At 39.7% G+C, this 23,077-nt stretch overlaps 1 protein-coding gene across 1 annotated transcript; it reads left to right on the top strand.

The window, feature by feature from the left end:
• The first annotated feature begins 16,027 nt into the window (after positions 1-16,027).
• Positions 16,028-19,931, top strand: LOC131855205 (uncharacterized). The gene is made up of 2 exons (XM_059206447.1): positions 16,028-17,232; positions 17,657-19,931. The coding sequence occupies exons 1-2, from the start codon at positions 16,028-16,030 to the stop codon at positions 19,929-19,931; spliced, it is 3,480 nt and encodes a 1,159-aa protein (XP_059062430.1).
• Positions 19,932-23,077: the final 3,146 nt, after the last annotated feature.

Genomic DNA, 23,077 nt, shown 5'->3' with positions numbered 1-23,077 from the left:
GAAAAATATATGTGGCGGTCTTAACACCTAGTGGAAAACTAACATTGAGTAGAATTTCAGTATTCCTTTGTGGTTAGCTTTATTTGACATCCATTCCATTTTATTGTAGTAAAATGGAATATCTTGGTTCATATATTCATATTTTACTATTTAGTTGTTTTACAAAATTCATTAAGTCAATATATTTATCTAAAAATACTATATAATTTAAATATTTAATAGTTTATCATTGAAATTTTATTAACACTGAATGAATGAAAATTTATTATCATCCAATTTTAGACAAGAATCAATTTACCAATGCGCACTTGATGCTTAAATAATTTAACGTTTTTTTATGCTAATTGTGTTTTATAGTAGCTACGCATTTACTAGCTGTTTACTACGGCTTCTCTCGCATGTAAATAATAAGTACTTCCGAAAAATATTTACACAATTATTTTCTAAGTAGGCGGATCACTTAGTGGATTTTCATGATTTAAATTATTTTTGTTAATTTTTCTGTTTTTAGGTAATATAAACTTTTGCGGTAAATAGCGCCCTACCATTTCTTTTATTTGGACATTATTTTTTTCTATACCTCAATTATGTACTTGTAATTGGGGAATAAAGAATTTATCTATCTATCTAATAATGACGAATGAGCTGGTGGTAAGTGGCACCCATCGTCTATATAGAAGGGTTCCAGCAATAATAAGATGCATGTATGTGTACTCACGCATTGCATACAGACATAGGCATAGCACTATATATGCTATGCCTCTGTATCCTAATTTTACTGCCTTATATCAGCCTTCAACACAGCTTAATGGACAAGGTGGTTAACGGCTGAAATAATTAAGGCAGAGATCCACGCAAGACGGCTTTCATAGTGAAATTATATAGTATGGATGCATGATACATATGATGACGTGATATCTATGGTTCATATATATAATATATAGGCCACGGTTACCACTTACCATCAGGTTGCCCTTTTAGACAAGTATAAAATATATTTAGTTTTTTTTATGCTACGACGGTGGCAAATAAGCGGCATATCTGATGGTGGTAAACGGTTACCGCCTATGAATGTCTGAATCATCAGGGGAGTCACGTACGTGTTACTGACCCTTAAGGAACCTTAATGTAACCTTCATGAAAAACCCCATTCTTTAGCTTCTAAAGAAAACCTCGGCAGTTCATTCCACAATCTAAGTGTATACGGGAAGAAGTTCCGTCATGAACGTTTTAGCATCACATCAGCGGGACCCGAAAATAAAAAAAAAACGAGCTCATCACCATCGGAAGCCGTGCGAGCCGATCAATTTAATATTTCGGTATCCAGCCGATAGATTAATTCGATAAATGTACGTTGTAACGTGTAATTATGAGTTTTATACGCAACATATTATTTTTTATGAGTTACACTTTTTTTTTATTTTCGCCGGCATTAGATACTGGGATATTCGGATTGGATCCGTGTTATTTATATGGTCGCTGAATGATGTTAGAATATAGAGTAACGGTTGAATAGAGATTATAACTGAATTGTTAAATTAGAATTATTATTCTAGTTTCTATCTGCTACTTCGTCTGCATAACTGTAACAAAAAGTATACTTCTAGAAGTATATTTTTTGCGTATAACTTTATATTTATTATTATTGTTACTATCCGCCTTCCCAAGTACACCCCCACAGACAAAAGTCATATTCGTCAGGCGGGAGCTGGCCTTCAGCCGTTCCATAAATTCCGCGGGTTTGGAGTGCCATCTGCACACGCTCCCTGGCGTTCAGTGAAGAAGTAAAGGCTGTGGCTGTGGCCAACAGTATTAGTATAGTTGTATGTCAGACCTCTTATCCTGTAATTTCACTTCCATTTCTCACTTTATACCCAAAGCAAGCTGCTTAGCGGCTGAGACAGGTGAGACTAAGGTGTGGATACCTCGCGTACGACTTTATAAAGTCACATGATCACGTGACTTCCATTATGCTGTTCAGCTTCTCAGGTCTATTCATTAGGTGGGCTGTCAGCTTGTAAGCCTTTCATACTATATAAATATATTGGCCTCGGAGGTATACCGGTCACGAGTTCGATTCCTCGAACGGTGCAAACATTTGTATTCATGCGTATGATGGTTTGTATCGGCCTGAGTGTTTCCTAATATATTATGTATGTATTAACAAAAAAAATATATATATAAATAAATAGTCTCAGGACAATTCACACAGCGCCATCTAATTCCAAGTTAAGCTATCTAAAGCTTGTGTTACGGGTGCTAGATAACTGATACAAGTACATAGATATTTTTTTTCGTAAATACATACATATTGTACATAGACATATATAAGTATTTATATCATTTGTCTAGTACCCATAACATGAACTATACCGTGGAACTATATGGCATTGAGTTAATTGCCCAGGGTTATTTATTATATTTTTATTTATATATATACACATACATATAGGTGTATATTTGGGATAAAAAGTAATAACATGCAGTCAATATTATGCGTAGTCATTAATATTCAGAATTGATTAGTAACCACCAAACAATGACTCCATCCACAGTACAATGACGCGACAAACATAATCTGCAATTTTATACATTAAGTTTCGCGAAAATGACTTTTAATGATCTAACTATAAAACCCATTTCAGCTGTGCAACGATAATGAGACTTAAGTCTGATTAAAGATATTTGTGGTCAAAGATTGATATAAATTATTCCTTAAAAATACGTCGATATATTCGTGCAAAGATTAACAAATTTGAACTTAATCCGTTATTAATTTATGGCTCAAAATTCCATGGATGTCTTTCTAAATAAATTTAATTTCCCTCTTATCATTCATATCGCCCGTATTTTTTGTGACTAAAGAGACTCATGTAGGAAAAATCCTTCTAATGAATTTGGACTCTACTGTTAGACACTTAAGTTTTATTTCTGTACGCGTGTTATTTACACGTTTGGTTTTTAACTTGAAGCCATAATGGCTTCCAACTCTAGAGGCGTAAGTTCGAACCCCGCCTAAGGCATTTTATGTATATCTGTGATGCGTTATTAATGATGATGCTTTGTTTATACATTTTACTTCAGACGTACTATCGTTTTTTTCAAGAATATCCTTACATTACTTCTCAGACTTCTCTTATGGATTGCAAATAATAATTTAAATTGATAGAAGTACTTTGTCTAACGTCATATAAGTCTATAAACAATTTTTAATGACAATTCTGACTTTAAAAATGCACTGAAATTAATCTAAACGCACTAAATCATTTGTTAAATGAAGAAAATTGAATTTTATAGCTGTGGAATTAATGATAAGTTATTGCTACAAATGGCAATTGGTAATTTAAAACTGTATTTTAGTGTTTTTATATTTTACTTTATTACATATCTATAATCTGCATTTTGTTATGGTAATAGCAAAAATATAAACACATTATTTAAGTGGGAAGGTCTCCAACAAGGTGGATGGTGGCGGTGGATCTTTGGGGGAGGCCTGTGTCCAACAGTGGACGTCTTGATGATGATGATGACGAATTATTAAATATTTATATAAATAAATATTTATTAATTTATTCCAAAGCAATATATATTAATATTTATTATTTCAAAGTATAAATATTTATTAATTTGTTTCGATACAGAGGTTCTATTTCAGCAGCAAATATGTAAAATTAAAAATATCTATACATATAAATAAAATTGGAGTGTTTGTAACATTGAAATAACCGTTTGGTAATACTTGCAAATGAAATATGAATATAAATACGGTACCTACACCAAAACAGCATTTTTTTACGATTTTTGTCTGTCTGTCTATTTGTTACGGCTGATCTCTGAAATGGCGGGACCGATTTTGACGGGGCTTTTATTGGCAGGTAGCTGATGTAATAAGGAGTATCTTAGGATGCTTTTATTTTAGATTTTTTTTTTCATTTTATAAAAGATAAATTCCATGGTGTAACGCCACGGTGAGATAGAGAAATAAGCATAAAAGTCTTCTCATCAGCATGGATACGTCTATCTCACCGTTTTCTGTCATGATTTCTATTGAAGGATGAGTTGAGGCAGTGAATTTACAGTGTACTGCAGTCATGAAATATGACTAATATTCAGGATTTTTTTGTATTTATTTAATCTAGGCTACATGACCCATATTACAATACCTTTATCTATAGAGTAACACTATATATAACACTATATATCAATCAGCATGAAATAAATGAATAATACAGTCATAGGTACATTCGAAAATAAACAGTTATGGCGTTTAATTACGGTCGCCATTGATCGATCAAATGTTTGGCCAAACATTTGATTTAATGATAATTATCTAATTGAATGTTAGAACTAGACACAGAAGTAAACATTGTTAACATACCGGCTTCTAATAAAAGAAATTCTGTTGAGTCTCTCACCAGTTCTCTTCAATTAAATAGAATAGAATAGAATAGAAAATCATTTATTCAAATAAACTTACATTGAAGCACTTTTCAATAGTCATCACATTTTTTTTAATCTATCGCTCATTCGGAAAGCTGTCTCATCACAAGAAGAACAAGCAAGAAACTTGCGTGTTGCTCTTTTAAATTTTATTGTTACTTACATTTTTAAGTTAAAATGTGTATATACAAACTACCAATTAGCACTAATTCAATATAAGAATCTGTATACTGAACTGGACGGCAGAGAAAAAATATTAATACATAAAATCATCATAAACGGCTAAAATGTCTTATATGAATAAATGATATTTCATTTGGAATGGCAATGCACTTGTGGTAATACTAGCATCGCAGGATGATGTGATGCGGTTCAACTTGATATATAAAAATTTCGTGTCACGTTGTATGTCCGCGATGGAATTCCAAAGTATGTACACAAAGTATAAAATTTCATCAAAATCGGTTCAGGATTTTTATGAAATTTTATATGTGTACTCGATAGGTCTGAGAATTATTTTTAGTTTATTTGTTTTAATAACCCTAAGTGATAAGTGTACCTAAAAAAATAATCTTTATTTTTTACATATTTTTTTATGGCTCAACATTAAAAAATACACACAAACCTTAATTTTTACTTTTCTACCATCAACCCATATTTTTAGACAGCGATTGCAATTTATGTGGCAATACAAACGTTATGTATATACATACGGCACACCTGATGGTAACAACCATATGATGGTATCTGTATACGTCGGTTGTTACCATGAGACGCCATTTTTCATTCTAGTGACATAGAAAAGTGCTGTTACCTCCAATTTGATATCAATAGAAATAAAAATAATCTTTATTCAAATAAACTCATTACAAGCACTTTTGAATAGTCATATTTTGATTCTACCACTCATTCGGAATGCAGATTCATCACAAGAAGAATGAGCAAGAAACTTGTGTGTTGCTCTTTTCAATAGATGTTTTTTTTATATAAATAATTACAGTATAACAAGTAAGAGGCATGCGATAATCAACATAGAAATCGCTACGCACTCATTATTAGTGTAATTAGTTAATATTGTCAGTGCTATGGATTTAAAGTTTTTCTATAAAAACATTATTGTCGTTAACATTTTCATTTTATAATAAGCTATTTGCAAAGGAACTGTTTTATTTGACATTTAAATCTTTTTTCTGGCAGATTTATAACAGACTATGGTATTTTATTGTAAAACCTTACGCAATTGCCATGAAACGAATTACTAACTTTAGCCAAACGAAATTTAGGTAAAATCAGTTTGATATTGTTACGTAAGCTTTTATTGGTGCAATCAATATACAAAATATGAGTTCGTCGATTTTTTATTTCAAAACACTGTTAAATTGTATTTAACATCAAATTGACATAGTGTCAAGAGGTCGCGTGATACGCCACATACACCCACACAAAGTTTTCAAAGCCCGCGTATCTTGATTTTTTTCGAGACCGAAAAAAAGATATGGGAACAAGCACGATACAGCCTTAGGCAGCTCATAACGTACACTCAGTGGTATAATTACGGCGTACCTTTCGGGGAACGGCAGCTTTTATTATCTTAGCTACCGTGATTAGATGGTACACAGATAACACGAGAAAAAATATGAAAAAAATACGGATTTTGTAACTGTAATTGTGGTTTTCGGTGAGAGTCGTATTCACGCCTCCGCCTCGGGTGTACATACTTGGTATCTACTGATGTTGATCATTTACCATCAGGTTGGCCGTAAGCTTGTTAGCCTACTATGCTTTATAACCTGTTTCTTTTTAGATAAAATAAAAAAAATAATAACCGTGGGTAAATAAAAAAAAGTAATAATAATGAATACCCATCTAGTTCCAAGCCTAGCAGAACTTATGTTATAAGAACTAGACAACTATTACAATTTTTTTTGTAAATAAATGCATTATATACATAAAAAATAACCAGACACAGTAAAAATGTAACAAAATTATCAATTTGAGTTTCACTCCTAATACTAGCGAGCGTACACTGATAGCGCAACCGCTGTATTGAAAGGAGATCCAATATATAACCACATAAATAATAAAAAAAAATACCCAGACAAATTGAAAAATGATACTCATGAATACAAATATTTGCGTCGTGAGAGATGTCGAACCTGCAAATATCAGAAGTAAAGCAGTGTGTTTAAGCGCTAGACTACCGAGGTCGTCAAAAAACAGGTCTCTGTAAGTCCTTGTGATACAATATATTATCTTCACGCCAATTTTCATTAGGAACCGGTCAATCACTTCAATACAAATACTGGATAGGGAAGGATGAAGTAATGTGGATTTGTGCCTCATTAGTTCTGGTTAACCTCCACGCGGTTCGTCTTGAGAATCATCGTGGTAATTAGCCATTTTTCAATATGGTCTAACTGAACTGACTTCAAACTCATCATCCTCCACTGGTGCCCCGCCAGCGTATACCGTTAGCTCAGGTGGGGTCATCGTATTATGTTATTAATAAAAAAAACTAATTCATAGACAAACAGAAAATTTTCGTTTTTATAATGTTAGAACGAATTGATAGTTATCGATTTATATGATAAGCTCTCTCATAAATATTTTAATGGATGCCAGTAGAAGTATAGACAAAAAACATGCCTAATTTACATAAACAAGAATCAGAGACATTCATTATAATGTATGTATATAACTCTATGGTTTTGTCGGTAGTCTGTGGCACAACAAATATGGCGGGTTGTGGCCACACCTTGTGCGTTTGGGGCGATATTAATGAGTGAATTGTGGGGTGTGTCTTCGTATCTCTCATGTATATTTGTTTGTTATTGCATGACAATGTACATTCAAATTATAATTTATCTGATGGTAAGTGGTAACGGTCGCCTATATAGGTACATGAACAGTATTGAAGAATAACTGTGACGCCCTTGGTATATCTCATGCTTTGCCATATTGAAGGACAATGATGTCTTTATGCATTGTAATTTTACTGGCATATTTCATAATTTAACACCACCATTTCATAATATAAACCACAGCTTATAAAGCAAGCTGATTGGCGCCTGTAATAGATCAGACAAAACAACATTTGGTAAAAAATCACCTCCGATCGAATCGTCCAATTCAAACGGGGATCGAAATTACGACGGTCTGAGCCGAGGTTCGAACCCATAGCGGTGTCCTCAGACTAAAGTCGTATCCGTCAGGCGGGAGTTGACCTTCAGCCGCTCTATGAGTCCTTCCGCGGGTTTGGAGTGCCATCTGCACTCCCCTATACCTATCGTCCGGTGAAGCTGTAAAGGCCAGCTACGGTCAACAGCATTAGAGTAGTCCGAAAAAAAAACATAAAAAAAGCGTAAAATTCTTTGTACGGCCTGCAAGCTCTTAAAACATTGGATGCTTCACTGAGCTTATAAATATTACGAGACTTCGTTACCTCACTGATTTGCAATGCTAAGCTTTTGAACAAGTCTAACCTTATTTTCTTTAGCAGCGTCGATCAGCCATGTTAAATTTTGAGATAAATCTCTTAATACTTGGTCGTAAAATGAAATATAATAATATAATAAAATATGTAATAATAATATATCTTGTCATACATAAGATACATGAATAAGATGAATTAGAATAATATTTATAATCGGTCCAATCATATAAGATCATACAAATAATTGTGTGTTTTATTATTTGGCAGTTTGTATTCATACAAAATCTTTAAAAACATAATGAATGTAATAATATTTTTGTAGAGAAATTCTAATTTAAAATTCATAGCGCTTATAAAAGTATCTGATTGCATAAAGATTGAGTGCTTAGCGTTTTCTGTGTTTATTGTCGCATGCCTAATTCTTGTTAACATTTATTTACTTAGAACAAGATTTATTTAAAAGAGCAACACTAAAGTTTGTTGCTCGATCTTCTTGTGATGAGTCTGAATTCCGAATGAGTGAGAATTAAAAATGTGATTATTCAAGGTGCTTATATTGATTTTATTTGATTAAAAACTGTTTCTATTTTGTTTAAAAGAGCAACATGCAAGTTACTTTCTCGTTCTACTTGTGGTGAGTCTGAAAAAAAAAGATATTGAAAAGAGCTTCTGTAAGGCGTTTTATTTTTCAATTAATATTTATTAACTATGAATAAATCAAGAGCCAATTTAATATGGTACTCGATAATTTACTAGAGATATATCTCGGATTCGCATTGGTATTAGAATATTTTATTTATGCAACAGCAATATTTATGCTATATTTTACACAGTCCACAGGATTACTCTGTTGGTGGATGAAAACTTCATGAAACCCCTTACAGTAGTTTTTCAGGTTATCGCAGATTATTACTATGATATTAATTGTAACAAATTATCTCAAGTTTTTTTATTTTTACTTGCAATAAAATCGTGACGAGTTTAAAAACTGTCTGGATGTGTGTTTCTCGTAAACAACCGGAGGAATTAGGACCTACGATTCACAGAATACCTTGATTAATATGTGCTAAAGAAAGCTAAGAAATATATAATATTTGCCAAATGGCATAAATAATATTTGTGTCAATATTTTAAAACTATTATCGTACTTTATTATTATAATAAAATAGTGGTTGTTTCATTTATCCTAGTCATTTCATTATCATTACATTACATAATACGTGAAGCAACAACTTTGAATAAATTTTTCGAACATTGCGTGGATGGAAGAGTAATATTTAGACTTATAGTTTATATAGAGAAGGAGTGTAGAATGCTATTTTTTTTTATTACCCATGTATTTTTTTTAGTGTATGATAATGGAATGGTGCACCCGCCTGCGCTAACGGTTTATTTGACAAGATGAATACCCATCGTGACAAATTCACCAAGAATTTATCACGATGGTTTCCAGGGGGAACCACGTGGAGGTCGATCTGACATGGTACATTGCTAGCAATGGGGTTATGAATCCACATTACTAACAACCCCTAACCCCCTGCATAGAGTCTTTAGCTATAGAAGCTTAAAAATGTTCAAACATATAATTTAAATTAATTACGACCAGTGGTCGAAAGCCGACTATAATTAATAGTTATTATATACACTAGTTATTATAATTAAAAATATACAAATCAATGTTTGCTAAGAAAATAAGTTTCGCTACTCACCAAGAGATGGCGCGCTCTGTATTTTAATGGCGCACTCGGCGCCCATTCATTACTCCCAGTACCGCCATTAAACGTTTTTAATTATATTTAACTGCATTTAGATTGACTAACAAGAAACGTTCTGTGCGCTTAACGCTTTTTGCCGCGTTACTATGCCGGGTTGAAAATTTAATCGCCGTGTATAGAGTTATTAGGTTGTATTGAAGAAATTGGTCTATTACCGCCCAAGCTTTTGACACGTGGTTTGGGATTGGCATTAAAGGTTAATATGCTTAGGAAACAGTGAACTGATTGTTGTTTTCTGTATGTACTATTGTTTTCTATATTATCAATTGTCAATTATATACATACTAGTAGAAAACCGCGACTCCGTCTGCGGTTACTGTGACGGGTGTACCTAAATGTAGCCTATTTTCATCACTCAAATGGACAATATTTTCTAATGATTTCTCAAACTGATATAATAAGAAATCATTACATATATTAGGATTAGTATCGTCTACGTACGTATATATATTTACAGCCAACCCATTTCAAGCAGGTTAACCCATTTGAGGGTATATAGCTACCCTGAGATGGGTTGATGAATGAAAAATGTTTTATGTAAACATATATATTTTTTGTCATAAATTTAAATTAAGTTAAATATGTAATTGCTGTAGATATCACACTCAGGCTATAGTCACAACAGCCGTCGGAAGGATATTTGAGTGATTTTTTTTATTTAATTCCATAAAAATCAAAATTCTATACCTAGACATACTTACCTGTATATCTTTTCTAGATTTTATTTTAGTATTATATATATACAACAGTGGGTATATTATTGTTTTATACAAATATTATATTATTTTGTAAAAAAGCGATAAAATAATTGTAATTAAAAATAAAATAAAAACTTCTTTTCTTTCTGTTAACACGGTCTATCATTTATTATTACTTTTATTGATTTTAAATGCATTATAATTAGATCACATTTAGAAACACTAACAATTATTTTGGTATTTTATTTTAGTAGGACGGCAGTATATATTGGTATTGTTTAACTTTGGATTGTTTTTTTTTTAATCATTTTATCCCCGAAAGTTTTACTTACTTATGAATATTCATATATAAGTAGTATTCATAATCGTCTATCGTGGTATGGGCATGTAATGCGTAGGAATGAAGATCATATCCTAAGGACGGTGTTACATATGAATGTGGATGGTTATAAGGGTAGAGGAAGACCGAAAAAGAGATGGATGGACTGTGTGAAAGATGATATGGTGAGAAAGGGAGTAAATAACGGAATGACTGCGAACAGAGATGAATGGAAGAGAAAAACATATTACGCCCACCACAAATAAATGGGGTAAGGAAGAAGCAGATGATGATGATGATGATGATTCATAAGTGAGCAAATTGAGAAACTTTAAAGCTCGCTTATTGTGATGTCTATAAATTGATAAATAAATTATTGAACAGTTAAATTCAAATAATTAAAGGATTTATATTATTTTGTTTAATTCCGCTATCATTAACATGTGTGAGACCACAAATATTCTTCGACCTTCTGTATTGGTTTAAATTTCTCAACTTGTTACATAGTATAAAATAAAGTCGCTGTTGCTGTCTGTCCGTCCCTATGTATGCTTAAATCTTTAAAACCACGCAACGGGTTTTGAAGCGTTTTTTTTAAATAGATAGAGTGATTCAAGAGGATCGTTTATATATATAATACATGTACACCCGTGTGAAGCAGGGGCGAGTAGTTAGTGTATTATAAATATAAGCCTTCCTCTTGAATCACTCTATCTATTGCTAAACTGAATTGAAATCCGTTGCGTGTCGTTTAAATGACATAAGCAAACAGATAACGGAAGTGACTTTATAGATTTTATAGGTACTACGTAAAGATATACCAGACAACTTTATATATATATCTTTACATGAAACATTAAAAACAATTTATAATCTTGACCAACCTAAGGGGCCAAATTTCCCATACTCATTCGATTGTTCTGTTAAAATTTCCTCAGACAATTTTAACAAAACAATCGAATTATTAAAAAAGTAGACATTATAACAGCTTGACGTATATATCAAAGCACCTACTGTAAGTAATTTATTTTTAACCCAAATAAAAGAGTATAGTACAGAGTATTTCAGTAAAAAAAGGCGAAATCCAATTATAATAAGGTGGCTTTCGATTCCTAGATTCAGTATTTCCAGCCTAGATTTTGTTTTTGCACAGAACATCTGAAGGATCTACGGCGGCGAGATGCTTTGATCCCACAGATTATATCGATAACAGAAAGAAACATTTTATGTTTATTTCTGCCTAGTTAATTTTCAACGATGTCCTCTCAGAGACAATCAATTTAAAATAGTTATATCGTGGATTATTTTAATGAAATAATGATATATATATTTCTTTAATTTTATTACAAATCTATGGGATTTAATTAAACTCATTCAGATTTAAATATTGGCTTCAACCCGCCTTGGCTTCGTCTGGATTCACTATAGAACTTTCTAAGTTTATGAGTTTTGCCTATGTAACTTTTGGAGTAACGTATTTTTTAAATAGTGAAATAATTTCGGAATATATTAATATTATATCCAAATGAAAAAACACTTTGTCTTTTTGTTATCTTTGCACGATAAAATGGCTAACACTTTCTTAATGAAATTTGATATGAACATTCACGACTACGGACATAAGCTTATAGTCCTCTCTTTATGTCATAATAATAATAATAACCTATATTTTTATAAAAAAATAGAGGAAATTGCGGGTATATTATGTAGACCGTAGTTCCTAATATTGACAGCAGACCAAAGATCATTAAATAAAATACTTTATATTAAGGTTTTCAAGTTTAAATTTTTGGAGGTAATATTGGAAATTTTAGCCATCAAAATCCACATATGTCCTCTCTGATTACCACATTTTTAATCTTTGCCAATCACTTCCCAGATATGCGAGGCTCGCTGCGCCCGCGCAGGTTTTTCTCGCGTTTCTCGCTCGCACGTATACCCGTCTCGCTCCTACCAAACGAACCGCGCAGCTGGTTTTTGCAAGCGGCCAGGTTCGTGCGGTTTTTCACGACGTCCTGCGCTGTACTTATGGAACTTGCTTGCTTTATTTCTAAATAATTATCGATACATTGTGTGAACCTTATCAGTTCCTTGAATGGAGGGTATCGTTTACTCATAAATAGATTATTTATAGGTAGATTATTTGTAGAGGTGCAGTCCAGAGATAACACTAATGTTTCTTATGTTATTTATGTTTCTTTCATCTTACCCACACCACTTAGGTACGCGCCATACACCAACGGCTGTTGTTACAGCCTACGCAGTAACTGCTACAAATGACGTAGTTGAGTAACTTGAACCAGTCATGCTGGTTATAATGTTAAAACTTGGTCTACCCTCTAATATGGTCGGGTGCAATGATGGCTGGCCCATCCGTCATACTCGTGTCCGAGTGCTGCTTGTGGGGACTGGTCTGTTCAGGTTACCACCACTGATTAGACTATTTGCTTTTGACAAAATTGCTATAGCATATGCTGGTGGTCACTGTATTCCCCCAAATTTGAATTTAAAAATGAATCTTTATTAATTTCTACATATACAAGCTTATTTGAAAAGAAATTCCGATTCATTTTCAACATTCCATTTCGGACTAACGTAGATTTTGATTTATCATAAGAGTCTGTAATAGACCTATATGAATGAAGATATTTTGAATTTCAGTTCATTTTCCTCCAGCCAAAGATTGTCTGGAAGGAATCGCTTAAGCGATAAGAACTTGTGTGTTGCCGTATATTTATTTATTTATTCAATTGCATTCCATAGTGTTACATTAAAGTTCGACATAACATTATTATAAGAGCCCTATGTACTCTGATAGACACAGCAAGCTACAAAGAGGTACAGTGGCTATAAGACTTTAATTATTTTTTTAATCCATTACATATATATACTGATTTTATAAGTTATAAGTAATCTGTCTATTTTTTAATTTTTTTTTTAATACCACTTAGGTGGCATTTAAGTATACGGCCCATCTGATGGTAAACGGTTACCGTAGCTTATAGACAACGATGACATTATAATAATATTTTTTTAAGTTGCATATAAATATTTTATCTTTTTTTATATTTTTCAAATATTCCGGTAGTATATCTATTTTTATCGACATATATTCAGGGCACCCCCTGAAAACATATTGTTCATAGGAATGTAAAGTAACTGTAAATAATTAGATGTTCATGATCAAACGAGAAGTATAATGAATGAAAAATCGAGTTCTATTTGATCCGCATAGTTCGGCACGGGTCGTGTGCCGAGCTAACTAACAAAACGGATTATTCCATACCACTTGATGGGAAACGTATGGCGTTCTATAGCCGGGTGAACGCGATTATCCTATTTCACACCCCATGGGGGTAAACTTATAAAGGGAGTAAGTGAGTAATATTGTTGTGACTTATTTTTACAGTATTGTTAAGTTTACGATTTCACTAGCTAGTTATGATTGTATCAGTCTGGATGTTTTCTATTTATCTACATTATGTATGTATTTTAAAATTGATTAGTTCTTACTGTCCTGTACTTGTTACCTTAATTTTCCTGTTATACCTTTTAATATTATAAATATATGATTAGACTATTTGCTTTTGACAAAATTACAATAGCATTTGCTGGTGGTATAGTGTACACGACGGAATCAATTAGATATAATTAGTATAAGCAAAATTTGTAAGATCATTTTTGTTAATAAAAATAAATCACGCAACGTACAGTTGCAGTAGGGAAGGCCACCCGTCGGGCGTCTATATAAAGAGCGCGGCCGCGCAGCGGTCCGCATTCACCGGCGAGACAGCGACCCGATAGGTGCCTTCCTACTAAGTACAAGATAACAACCGAGCATTTTTATTTCGCCGCCCGACCATACGACCAGGGGATCCTAGTATATAGTCCTATCATCAACATTGTGGTCCTTCGAGAAGCCGGATCCCTGCACCAGGAAGAAAATCAAGATGGTCGTGACGCGAAGCATGAATGAAGAAGGCACTAAAGCGAAAAACTCGCATGAATCCACCGAAAACGAAACAAGCGCCGAATCCTCTATGCAGTCAAGTCAAGTGGAGGACTCACCGAATAGAGAAGACACCTCCCAGAAAACAGTGAAGGCGAGGTCACACCGTTCCACGGTCTCAAGGAAAAAACTGGAAGAATTGGAGATTAAAGAACGACTGGCCAAGTTAAAAATCAAACAGCTGCAAGCAGAGGCAGATATGGAGATAGCGCGATTACAACGTTTACGGGCAGAAAAAGACTCCGAGGAAGAATATTCTGAAGAAGAAAATGAAGACTCCACGTGGGTGGATGCGTGGTTTGATCAACAGCCACGCGAAAAAGAAGTTCCTATGCCACGGGAGGAGAAACAAGATGAGGCAGCCGCGGAGAGGAAATTCAAGCAACCGCAGCAAACCATCGACGTTTCGACATTAACGACAGCACTACTGCAAGCATCAAGAAGACGACCAAGGGAGCCGCCTGCATATATACAAGAGTTGCCTATGTTCAGGGGCCTCTCTTATGAATGGTTATCATTCAAGGCAAGCTACGAAGATACACAGCAATACTTCTCGAAGATAGAAAACGTAGCACGCCTGCGAAAATGTATAAAGGGACCAGCACTAGACGCCGTGAGCAGCCTACTCCTGAGTCAACATGAACCAAATGTCATCATAGAAGCACTGGAAAGAAGATTCGGAAGACCAGAAGCACTCATACTCATCGAGATGGATAGAATCAAGTCACTGAGCAAGATCACCGATAACCCACGGGATCTCTGCGTGTTCGCCGGCAAAATAGCGAACACAGTCGCTACGATTGAAGCACTGAAGAAAACACAATATCTACACAGCCCAGAAATGACACGTCTCATCATAGAGAAGCTCACACCTATAATAAAAAATAAATGGTACGACTACGCGCTGAAAAAGGAAGACATCCCGGAATTGAAGAAAATGTCTGTCTTCCTAAACGAAGAGGCAGACAAATGTGCAGCGTACGCCGCGCCGGAACGTCTCGTTGAGAGCGAGACGGCAACAAGGGAGAGAGCGAGACGGAAGATCGAACATTCATTTGCTACTAATATGAAGCAAAACAATGAAAATGTATGTCCGCTGTGCAAACGCAACCATCAGCTGCCTGACTGCGAGCATTTCAATAACATCGACGTTAATTCAAGATGGGAAACTGCAAAGAAGAATAACATATGCTACAAGTGCCTGAGAAGTAAACATCGACGCGCCGTCTGCAGAGCTCCATGGTGTGGCAAATCTGGATGCCACATGAAACACCATCACTTGTTGCATCATGACAGAAAAGAGAGGACCAGCTTCAACAACCACCAGAAGAGCATGGGGTGGTAACTTCTACGATGGAAGGCAATGAAGAATGTCTCCGACGTCGCGCCTATCTGAAAGTAGTACCTGTCATATTGCAAGGGCCGAAGAGCAAGATAGAAACATACGCTCTTCTCGACGAAGGCAGCACAGTGACACTCATCGATACATCGGTAGCTGACATCCTGGGTATTGATGGTCCGGCAAACACGATGTGGATACAGGGCGTCGGCGCCATGGTCAAGCATGAACACAGCAAGACAACCAGCGTGAAAATCAAGGGCAAACACTCTTCAACCATCTTCAAGCTAGATCAAGTCCGCACAGTGGATCGACTGGATATCACTACCCAGTCGGTCGTCGACAGCGACATAAAGGAGTGTGGTCACCTGAAAGAAATACGAGAAGAACTCGTCTACCACCGTGCTACCCCCAAGTTATTAATAGGACAAGATAACTGGGATCTCATCGTGTCAAGAGAGGTACGGGCGGGACGTCGTGACCAACCGGTAGCATCCTACACGCTACTAGGTTGGGTTCTGCATGGTTGCAAGACGTCTCTCAGCAACCCGGTGACTTTCTGCGGGCACCTGGTGGAGAAGAAAGATGACGTCAACATAGAAGAAATGATGAAAAATTACTTCAAGCTGGAGTCACTATGCATCGAACCCAGAAAACCAAAAAATGATCCAGAGCAGCGAGCTTTGAAAATACTAGAACGAGAAAGTCGCCGTCTTCCGAATGGAAGATATGAAACTGGGCTACTCTGGCGAGAAGACAGCATGAAAATACCGAACAATTACACCGAAGCAAGAAAACGTCTGCATAACCTCGAAAAGAGATTAGACAGAGATGAAGACCTGAAAATTAAATACAACGAACGAATCAATAACCTACTCACGTCGGGGTATGCAGAGCACGCCAAGACACCGCCAGCTGAAGACAGAACATGGTACCTGCCACACTTCCCGGTTGCGAACCCAGCGAAGCCACACAAGCCGCCGCGACTGGTGCATGACGCCTCCGCTAAGACTGCAGGTCTCAGCCTAAACGACCTGCTGCTTTCTGGACCTGACCTGTTGCAATCACTGCCTGGGGTGGTGATGAGGTTCAGACAGTACGCCTACGGAGTCTCTGCAGATATCAAAGAGATGTTTATGCAAGTAAAAATTAAGAAAGAAGACCGCGACGCGCTCCGTTTCCTGTGGAGAGGTGACCGGCGGGAGGGCGACCCAGACGAGTACCCGCATGACGTCATTAATATTCGACGACGTCATCACCCTGCACCGCTCTGTATATAAAAAACCGCAACGCAGAAGACTACGCGCATATATATCCCGACGCCGCAATCGCTATACGAAGAAATCATTATATGGACGACTATCTACAAAGCTTCTCATCAATCTCAGAAGCCAGAAAAATAACAAGAGAAGTCGATTATATACATAAACAAACCGGCTTCGTACTCAGCGGATGGGCATCAAACAATCGCAATACTATCGACGAGTTTATAGCAAGCGAGCGAGACAACACTTCAGAGAGCGGGACAAATAGTACAGCGGTTCTGATTGGAGGGAGCGATACTGAGCGAGCTATCGGCTTGTTATGGGATATAAATGAAGACATAATTGGATTTCAAGTTAACAAAATAAAAACGCCGCAAGATATATTAGAAAACAAACGGATACCAACGAAAAGAGAAGCGCTCAGCATCATCATGGCACTCTTCGACCCCTTGGCCTCATATCACCCATCACAACGCCAGCGAAAAGATTACTGCAAGATACATGGCGCTATAAAACAGGCTGGGACGAATCGCTACCAGAAGAACTGCAGCCAGCATGGAGTACTTGGTTGACATCATTGCGAACTGTACACAAGATACGCATACCACGATGCTATGATGTCACACCAGTGGTCACCCATCATCTGCATACCTTCGTGGATGCCAGTGAAGAGGCGTACGCCGCGGCAGTGTACTGGCTGTCACAAAGAGCCGACGGTACCACACATGTCACCTTGGCCGCCGCTAAAAGTCGCGTCGCACCGCTCAAGCCCGTCTCAATCCCGAGACTTGAACTTCAAGCTGCGTTAATGGGTGCGCGCCTCACACATACCGTGGCGGAGGAGCACGACTACGAAATAGCGAGTAAAACATACTGGAGCGACTCTCGGACAGTCCTAGCATGGATAAGGTCAGAACCAAGGGCCTTTAAGACCTTTGTGGCTCACCGCCTGGCTGAAATAGAAGACACAACAAAAAAAAATGAATGGCGATGGGTCCCTACACATGAAAATGTAGCTGATGATGCCACCCGAGGTATACCAAGCGAATTCGGACCACAGCACAGATGGTTCAACGGGCCATCATTTTTACATCAGCCAGAAAACGAGTGGCCGCGAGAAACAAGGACAGCGATATCAGTCACGGGCGAAGAGCGAGAGAGATGCCATGTGACCGTTACAAGTACGGCTCACGCACACTTACCTGACATCGACCGATTCTCGCGGTGGCTGCCGCTCATCAAATCGACTGCGCGCGTGCTACAATTTGTCGATCTCTGTCGACCTCAAAGAAATATTGTAGCCGCCACGAAGAAACGAACCAAGAAGAATGAAAAGGGCGATGTTGACTGGAGAAAAAAGAATAATGAAAAAATCATAACAAGAAATGGAAGAACGAAAATAACGACGCCCAGCATCCCGGTGCCAGCGCAGTACCTACTTGAAGCCGAGAGAATGTGGATGCGAGCCTGCCAGGAAGATAGTTTCGGGAATGAAATATTGCGAATAAAAAAGGGAAGTCCATTGAATAAACAAGACAGACTGACAGCGCTAAGTACCTACATCGACACAACCGGAATGCTGCGATTAAGAGGACGAATTACAGCAACATCGAACGTAGAAAAAGATGTACTCAACCCACCCGTGTTAGACGGGAAACACAGATATACACGTCTGTATATACAACATATACATGAAACAATGCACCACGGCGGTATAGAAGCGGTAGTGAATGAGCTACGGCAGCGGCTGTGGGTTGTAAAAATAAGACCCACAGTACGGAACGTCATCAAGGGGTGTCTGGTCTGCCAGATAAGAAGAAAGAAGCCAACAAGCCCACCGACCGGTGACCTGCCTGCCGCCCGCCTAGCGCATCACGCTCGCCCCTTTACCTACACAGGGCTGGACTACTTCGGCCCCATTGAAACCACAGTCGGACGGCACCGAGAAAAACGGTACGGCGCCCTCTTCACGTGTATGACATCACGAGCCATACACATTGAAGTGGTGCATACCCTCGGCACTCATTCAGCCATCGCCGCCCTGAGGAGGTTCATGGCTCGGCGAGGTTGTCCAACGGAAATATGGAGCGACAACGCTACGTGTTTCAAGGCAGCTGAAAAGGAACTCAAGGCGGCTATGGCAGCACTAGAAGAGGAGGCCACCAACCGCAGCATCGCGTGGAGGTACATCCCACCCGCTGCTCCCTTCATGGGCGGGGTATGGGAACGCATGGTGCGGTCAGTAAAGGAAGCCCTACGAGTTACGCTGCACGAGCGTTATCCCACAGACGAGACATTGGTGACCCTGCTAGCCGAGGTGGAGAATACAGTCAACTCCCGACCTCTCACTCACGTGTCCGTCACACCGAGCGATCCGGAGGCATTAACACCGAACCATATCCTGATCGGCCCCAACTCACACGTGCCTAATCCCGGAGTGTTCAACAAAGGAGACATGAACGCACGACATCATTGGCGACGAGCACAAGCGTTAGCAGATGAGTTCTGGAGGCGCTGGGTGGTGGAATACCTACCCTTACTTCAACACCGGCGGGAGCCCCGAGGTACCGGTGTTCCCCCCAAGGTTGGCGACACAGTCATCATATACGACCCAACCTACCCCGAAATACATGGCCACGGGGACGCGTTGTGAAGACCTACCCCGGGAAAGATAACCCCAACACGGTGCGAGTGGTAGACATCACAACGAGCAACGGGCGCACCCTGAGAAGACCAACAAAACGAATCGTCGTGCTACCAGTAGAATCGCAGGATAGCGACGGCGGGAGAAATGTACACGACGGAATCAATTAGATATAATTAGTATAAGCAAAATTTGTAAGATCATTTTTGTTAATAAAAATAAATCACGCAACGTACAGTTGCAGTAGGGAAGGCCACCCGTCGGGCGTCTATATAAAGAGCGCGGCCGCGCAGCGGTCCGCATTCCGCTGACCGACGCGCTAGCGAACGCACGTATGTGCTCGCTAGTCCCGCCGCCGTCTCGCTGTTCTCTGCTCCCTCGAGCAACACACCGCGCGCGCGCACGTAGCGCAGTTACGTTCGCGCGTTCTTATTCTTATACTTCGCCGCGTGTTAGGTGCACTCGGTGCACCTAGCGTGGCCCGGGGCCTCCGTGTCCCGCGCCGACCGCGGCCGACCGCGCTCTCGGCATCCGTTCCGACACAGTGCTACCGGACTTTCCGCGTGTGTAGTGTTGTGTTGTGAGGACTGAAGGAGAACTCTCTTCGTTCAAGTGAAGTGAAGTGTTGTGTGTGGACGTTCAGTGGCACGGACTGTCGTGAGTTAGGGAGGTGCGTCACGCCTATTGCGCGACGCGCCGATCCGAGCCGCCGCCGCTGCCACCAACACCCGCCGACGCCTGCTGCCTGCCGCCCGCCGCCGACGCCACCAAGTAGGTTCGCTTAGGTACACATTTTTCACTCAATAAGATTAGTGATCTTACATATTAGGGTCACATATCAATAGGCACTCACCCCCCTGCCTCACCCGGCAGGGAGGCCCCCGCTGACACCGTCGGCTGCACCCGCCGACGACCGTCCTTATCTTAAGTACTGACTTACCCTATTGTTTCATTGTATTGTATTGTTATTGTATTGTTGTATTGTTATTGTATTGTTTTATATTACTATTTCTACTCTTATTCTATTCTTTTGAACAGTGGTAATTAACATTACCACTGTTCAAAAAAAATGTCCTTATCAGAGGCCGATATGCCTCTGTTCTTCCAGTTCCTGGAAAAAAAGTGTCCCGGCATCTTAAATGCTTTTATAGCATTCAAAGCCGCCAAGCCCGTCCACTTAGTGTACAGCTCGCCCCCCGCGTCCCCAATGATGACTCAGACTGACACTGACGAATTCGAGGACGATTCCCAACGGCTCCCGCCGCTTCCCCCGACCCAAGCCGACCAGGCCGATCCCGCCTCTCCGTCCATGGAGCAGGACGACTCCGTCGCGGAGCTTGACGCTCCTAGTATGGAGCTCGACGCCATCCGCGACGGCGACGTCCCCTCTCCCATCCCCCCGGTCTCCTCAGACGAGGACGATTTTATTCTTGTTGGCAACAAGCGTGCCAAGAAGACCCAGGGCTCCCAGCCAGCCAAAACAAAGCGTGCCCATGACGGCACCGCTAAAACCGCCCCCGGTCCGAGTGCACGCAAGTCGCACCCCGAGACCAAAGCCCCGCCCCCGTCATCATCCAGGACAAAAGTGCCTGGAACACCGTATCCAATATGCTTAAAAACAAGCATATCAATTTCAGCCATGCTAAGGCTACCTCAATAGGGATCAAAGTATCAGTCCCATCATCTGACGACCATCGTCGTCTCACCACCTTCCTGCGGGAGAAAAACATAGGTTATCACACCTATGCTCTCGAGGAAGAGAAAAAGCTCCGCGTTGTAATACGCGGTTTACCCAAGGAGCTCTCAACAGACTCCATCCTTGAGGACCTTCAGTCCCAGAATTACCCAGCGCACGAGGTACATCGTATGTACCAGTCGCGCTCACGCAACAAGGCCGCTATCGACCTTGTTCTAGTCGTATTAGATTTATCCCCAGAAGGCAAATCGATCTTTGATATAAAGAGCATTTGCCAACTATCCTCGCTCTCCGTAGAGGCGCCTCGCAAGCGTACCTACCCCGGACAATGCCACCGTTGTCAGAACTACGGGCACTCTGCCCGTAATTGTTTCGCTCGCCCACGGTGCGTCAAGTGCCTAGGCGATCACGCCACCGCAGATTGCGGCCGTAGGCCCAACACCCCCACGCCCCCAGTTGCACCCTCTGCCTCACAGAGGGTCACACCGCGAATTACCGCGGTTGTTCACGCGCCCCACGTCCCGCCAAAAAGAAGGCCACCCACACCCAGGGCAACCGTGCTCCGGCACGTGCCCCCGCCAAGGCTCAAACACAACCCGAGCCACTCGTACCCGCCCCTCTGCCTGCTAACAATGCCTGGATTAAACCCCCGGCAATTGTAAGCAAGGTAGCACCCAACCCGCCCGCCCAGAAAGCCCCGCCCGCCCAGTCGGCCCCGCCCATGCCCATACACAAACCCGTCCCCAAAACACTGCCCGCGGCCCCCAAGGCCAACGGCAGCTCCCTCGCGCAGGACTTCGCATTGGTCGCTCGCTTAGCCAGCACCATCGACCCTAACGAGATTGCCCTTCTGGCCTCCAAGCTCCGCCTGTATAAGGAGTCGCCCCAAAATAGGCTCGCAGCCGTCTGCGAGCACATCGGCGTACTTACCGCCATCCTCAATTTTAACCTGTAATTATGGGTACTCGAGCTCAGAGAGAAAAGCCTCGGTCCGTTCGAATAGCGTTTTTTAACGCGTTCGGATTAAAAAAAACAAAAGGAGGAAATCGCCTCCTTTCTCACTGACCACCAAGTCGATATTCTCCTCGTGCAGGAGACCCTACTGAAACGTTCAGTCCGCGATCCTAGAATCGCCAATTACAACTTAGTTAGGAACGACCGCACCGCCTGTAGAGGCGGCGGTACGCTCATATACTATAAACGGTCCCTACATTGTATACCGCTACAAACACCGCCTCTCACTCATATGGAGGCCTCCGTCTGTCTTCTCGGCATGACCGGCCACCGACCGCTCGCCGTGGCATCCGTATATCAGCCTCCCGGCAAACTACTGCTGGAAAGCGACCTACGCGCCCTCCTAGATATCAACAGCGCCACCATTCTGGCTGGCGATTTGAATTGTAAACACACCCGCTGGAACTGCCACGTGTCCACGACAAACGGCCACAAACTAGACAGA

The sequence above is a fragment of the Achroia grisella genome, unplaced genomic scaffold, assembly GCF_030625045.1.
Source record: "Achroia grisella isolate CSIRO2021 unplaced genomic scaffold, CSIRO_AGI_Agris_v1 utg1360, whole genome shotgun sequence".
NCBI lineage: Eukaryota > Metazoa > Arthropoda > Insecta > Lepidoptera > Pyralidae > Achroia > Achroia grisella.
Note: the sequence above shows the minus strand (reverse complement) of the source record. Positions and strands in the feature narration are given on the sequence as shown.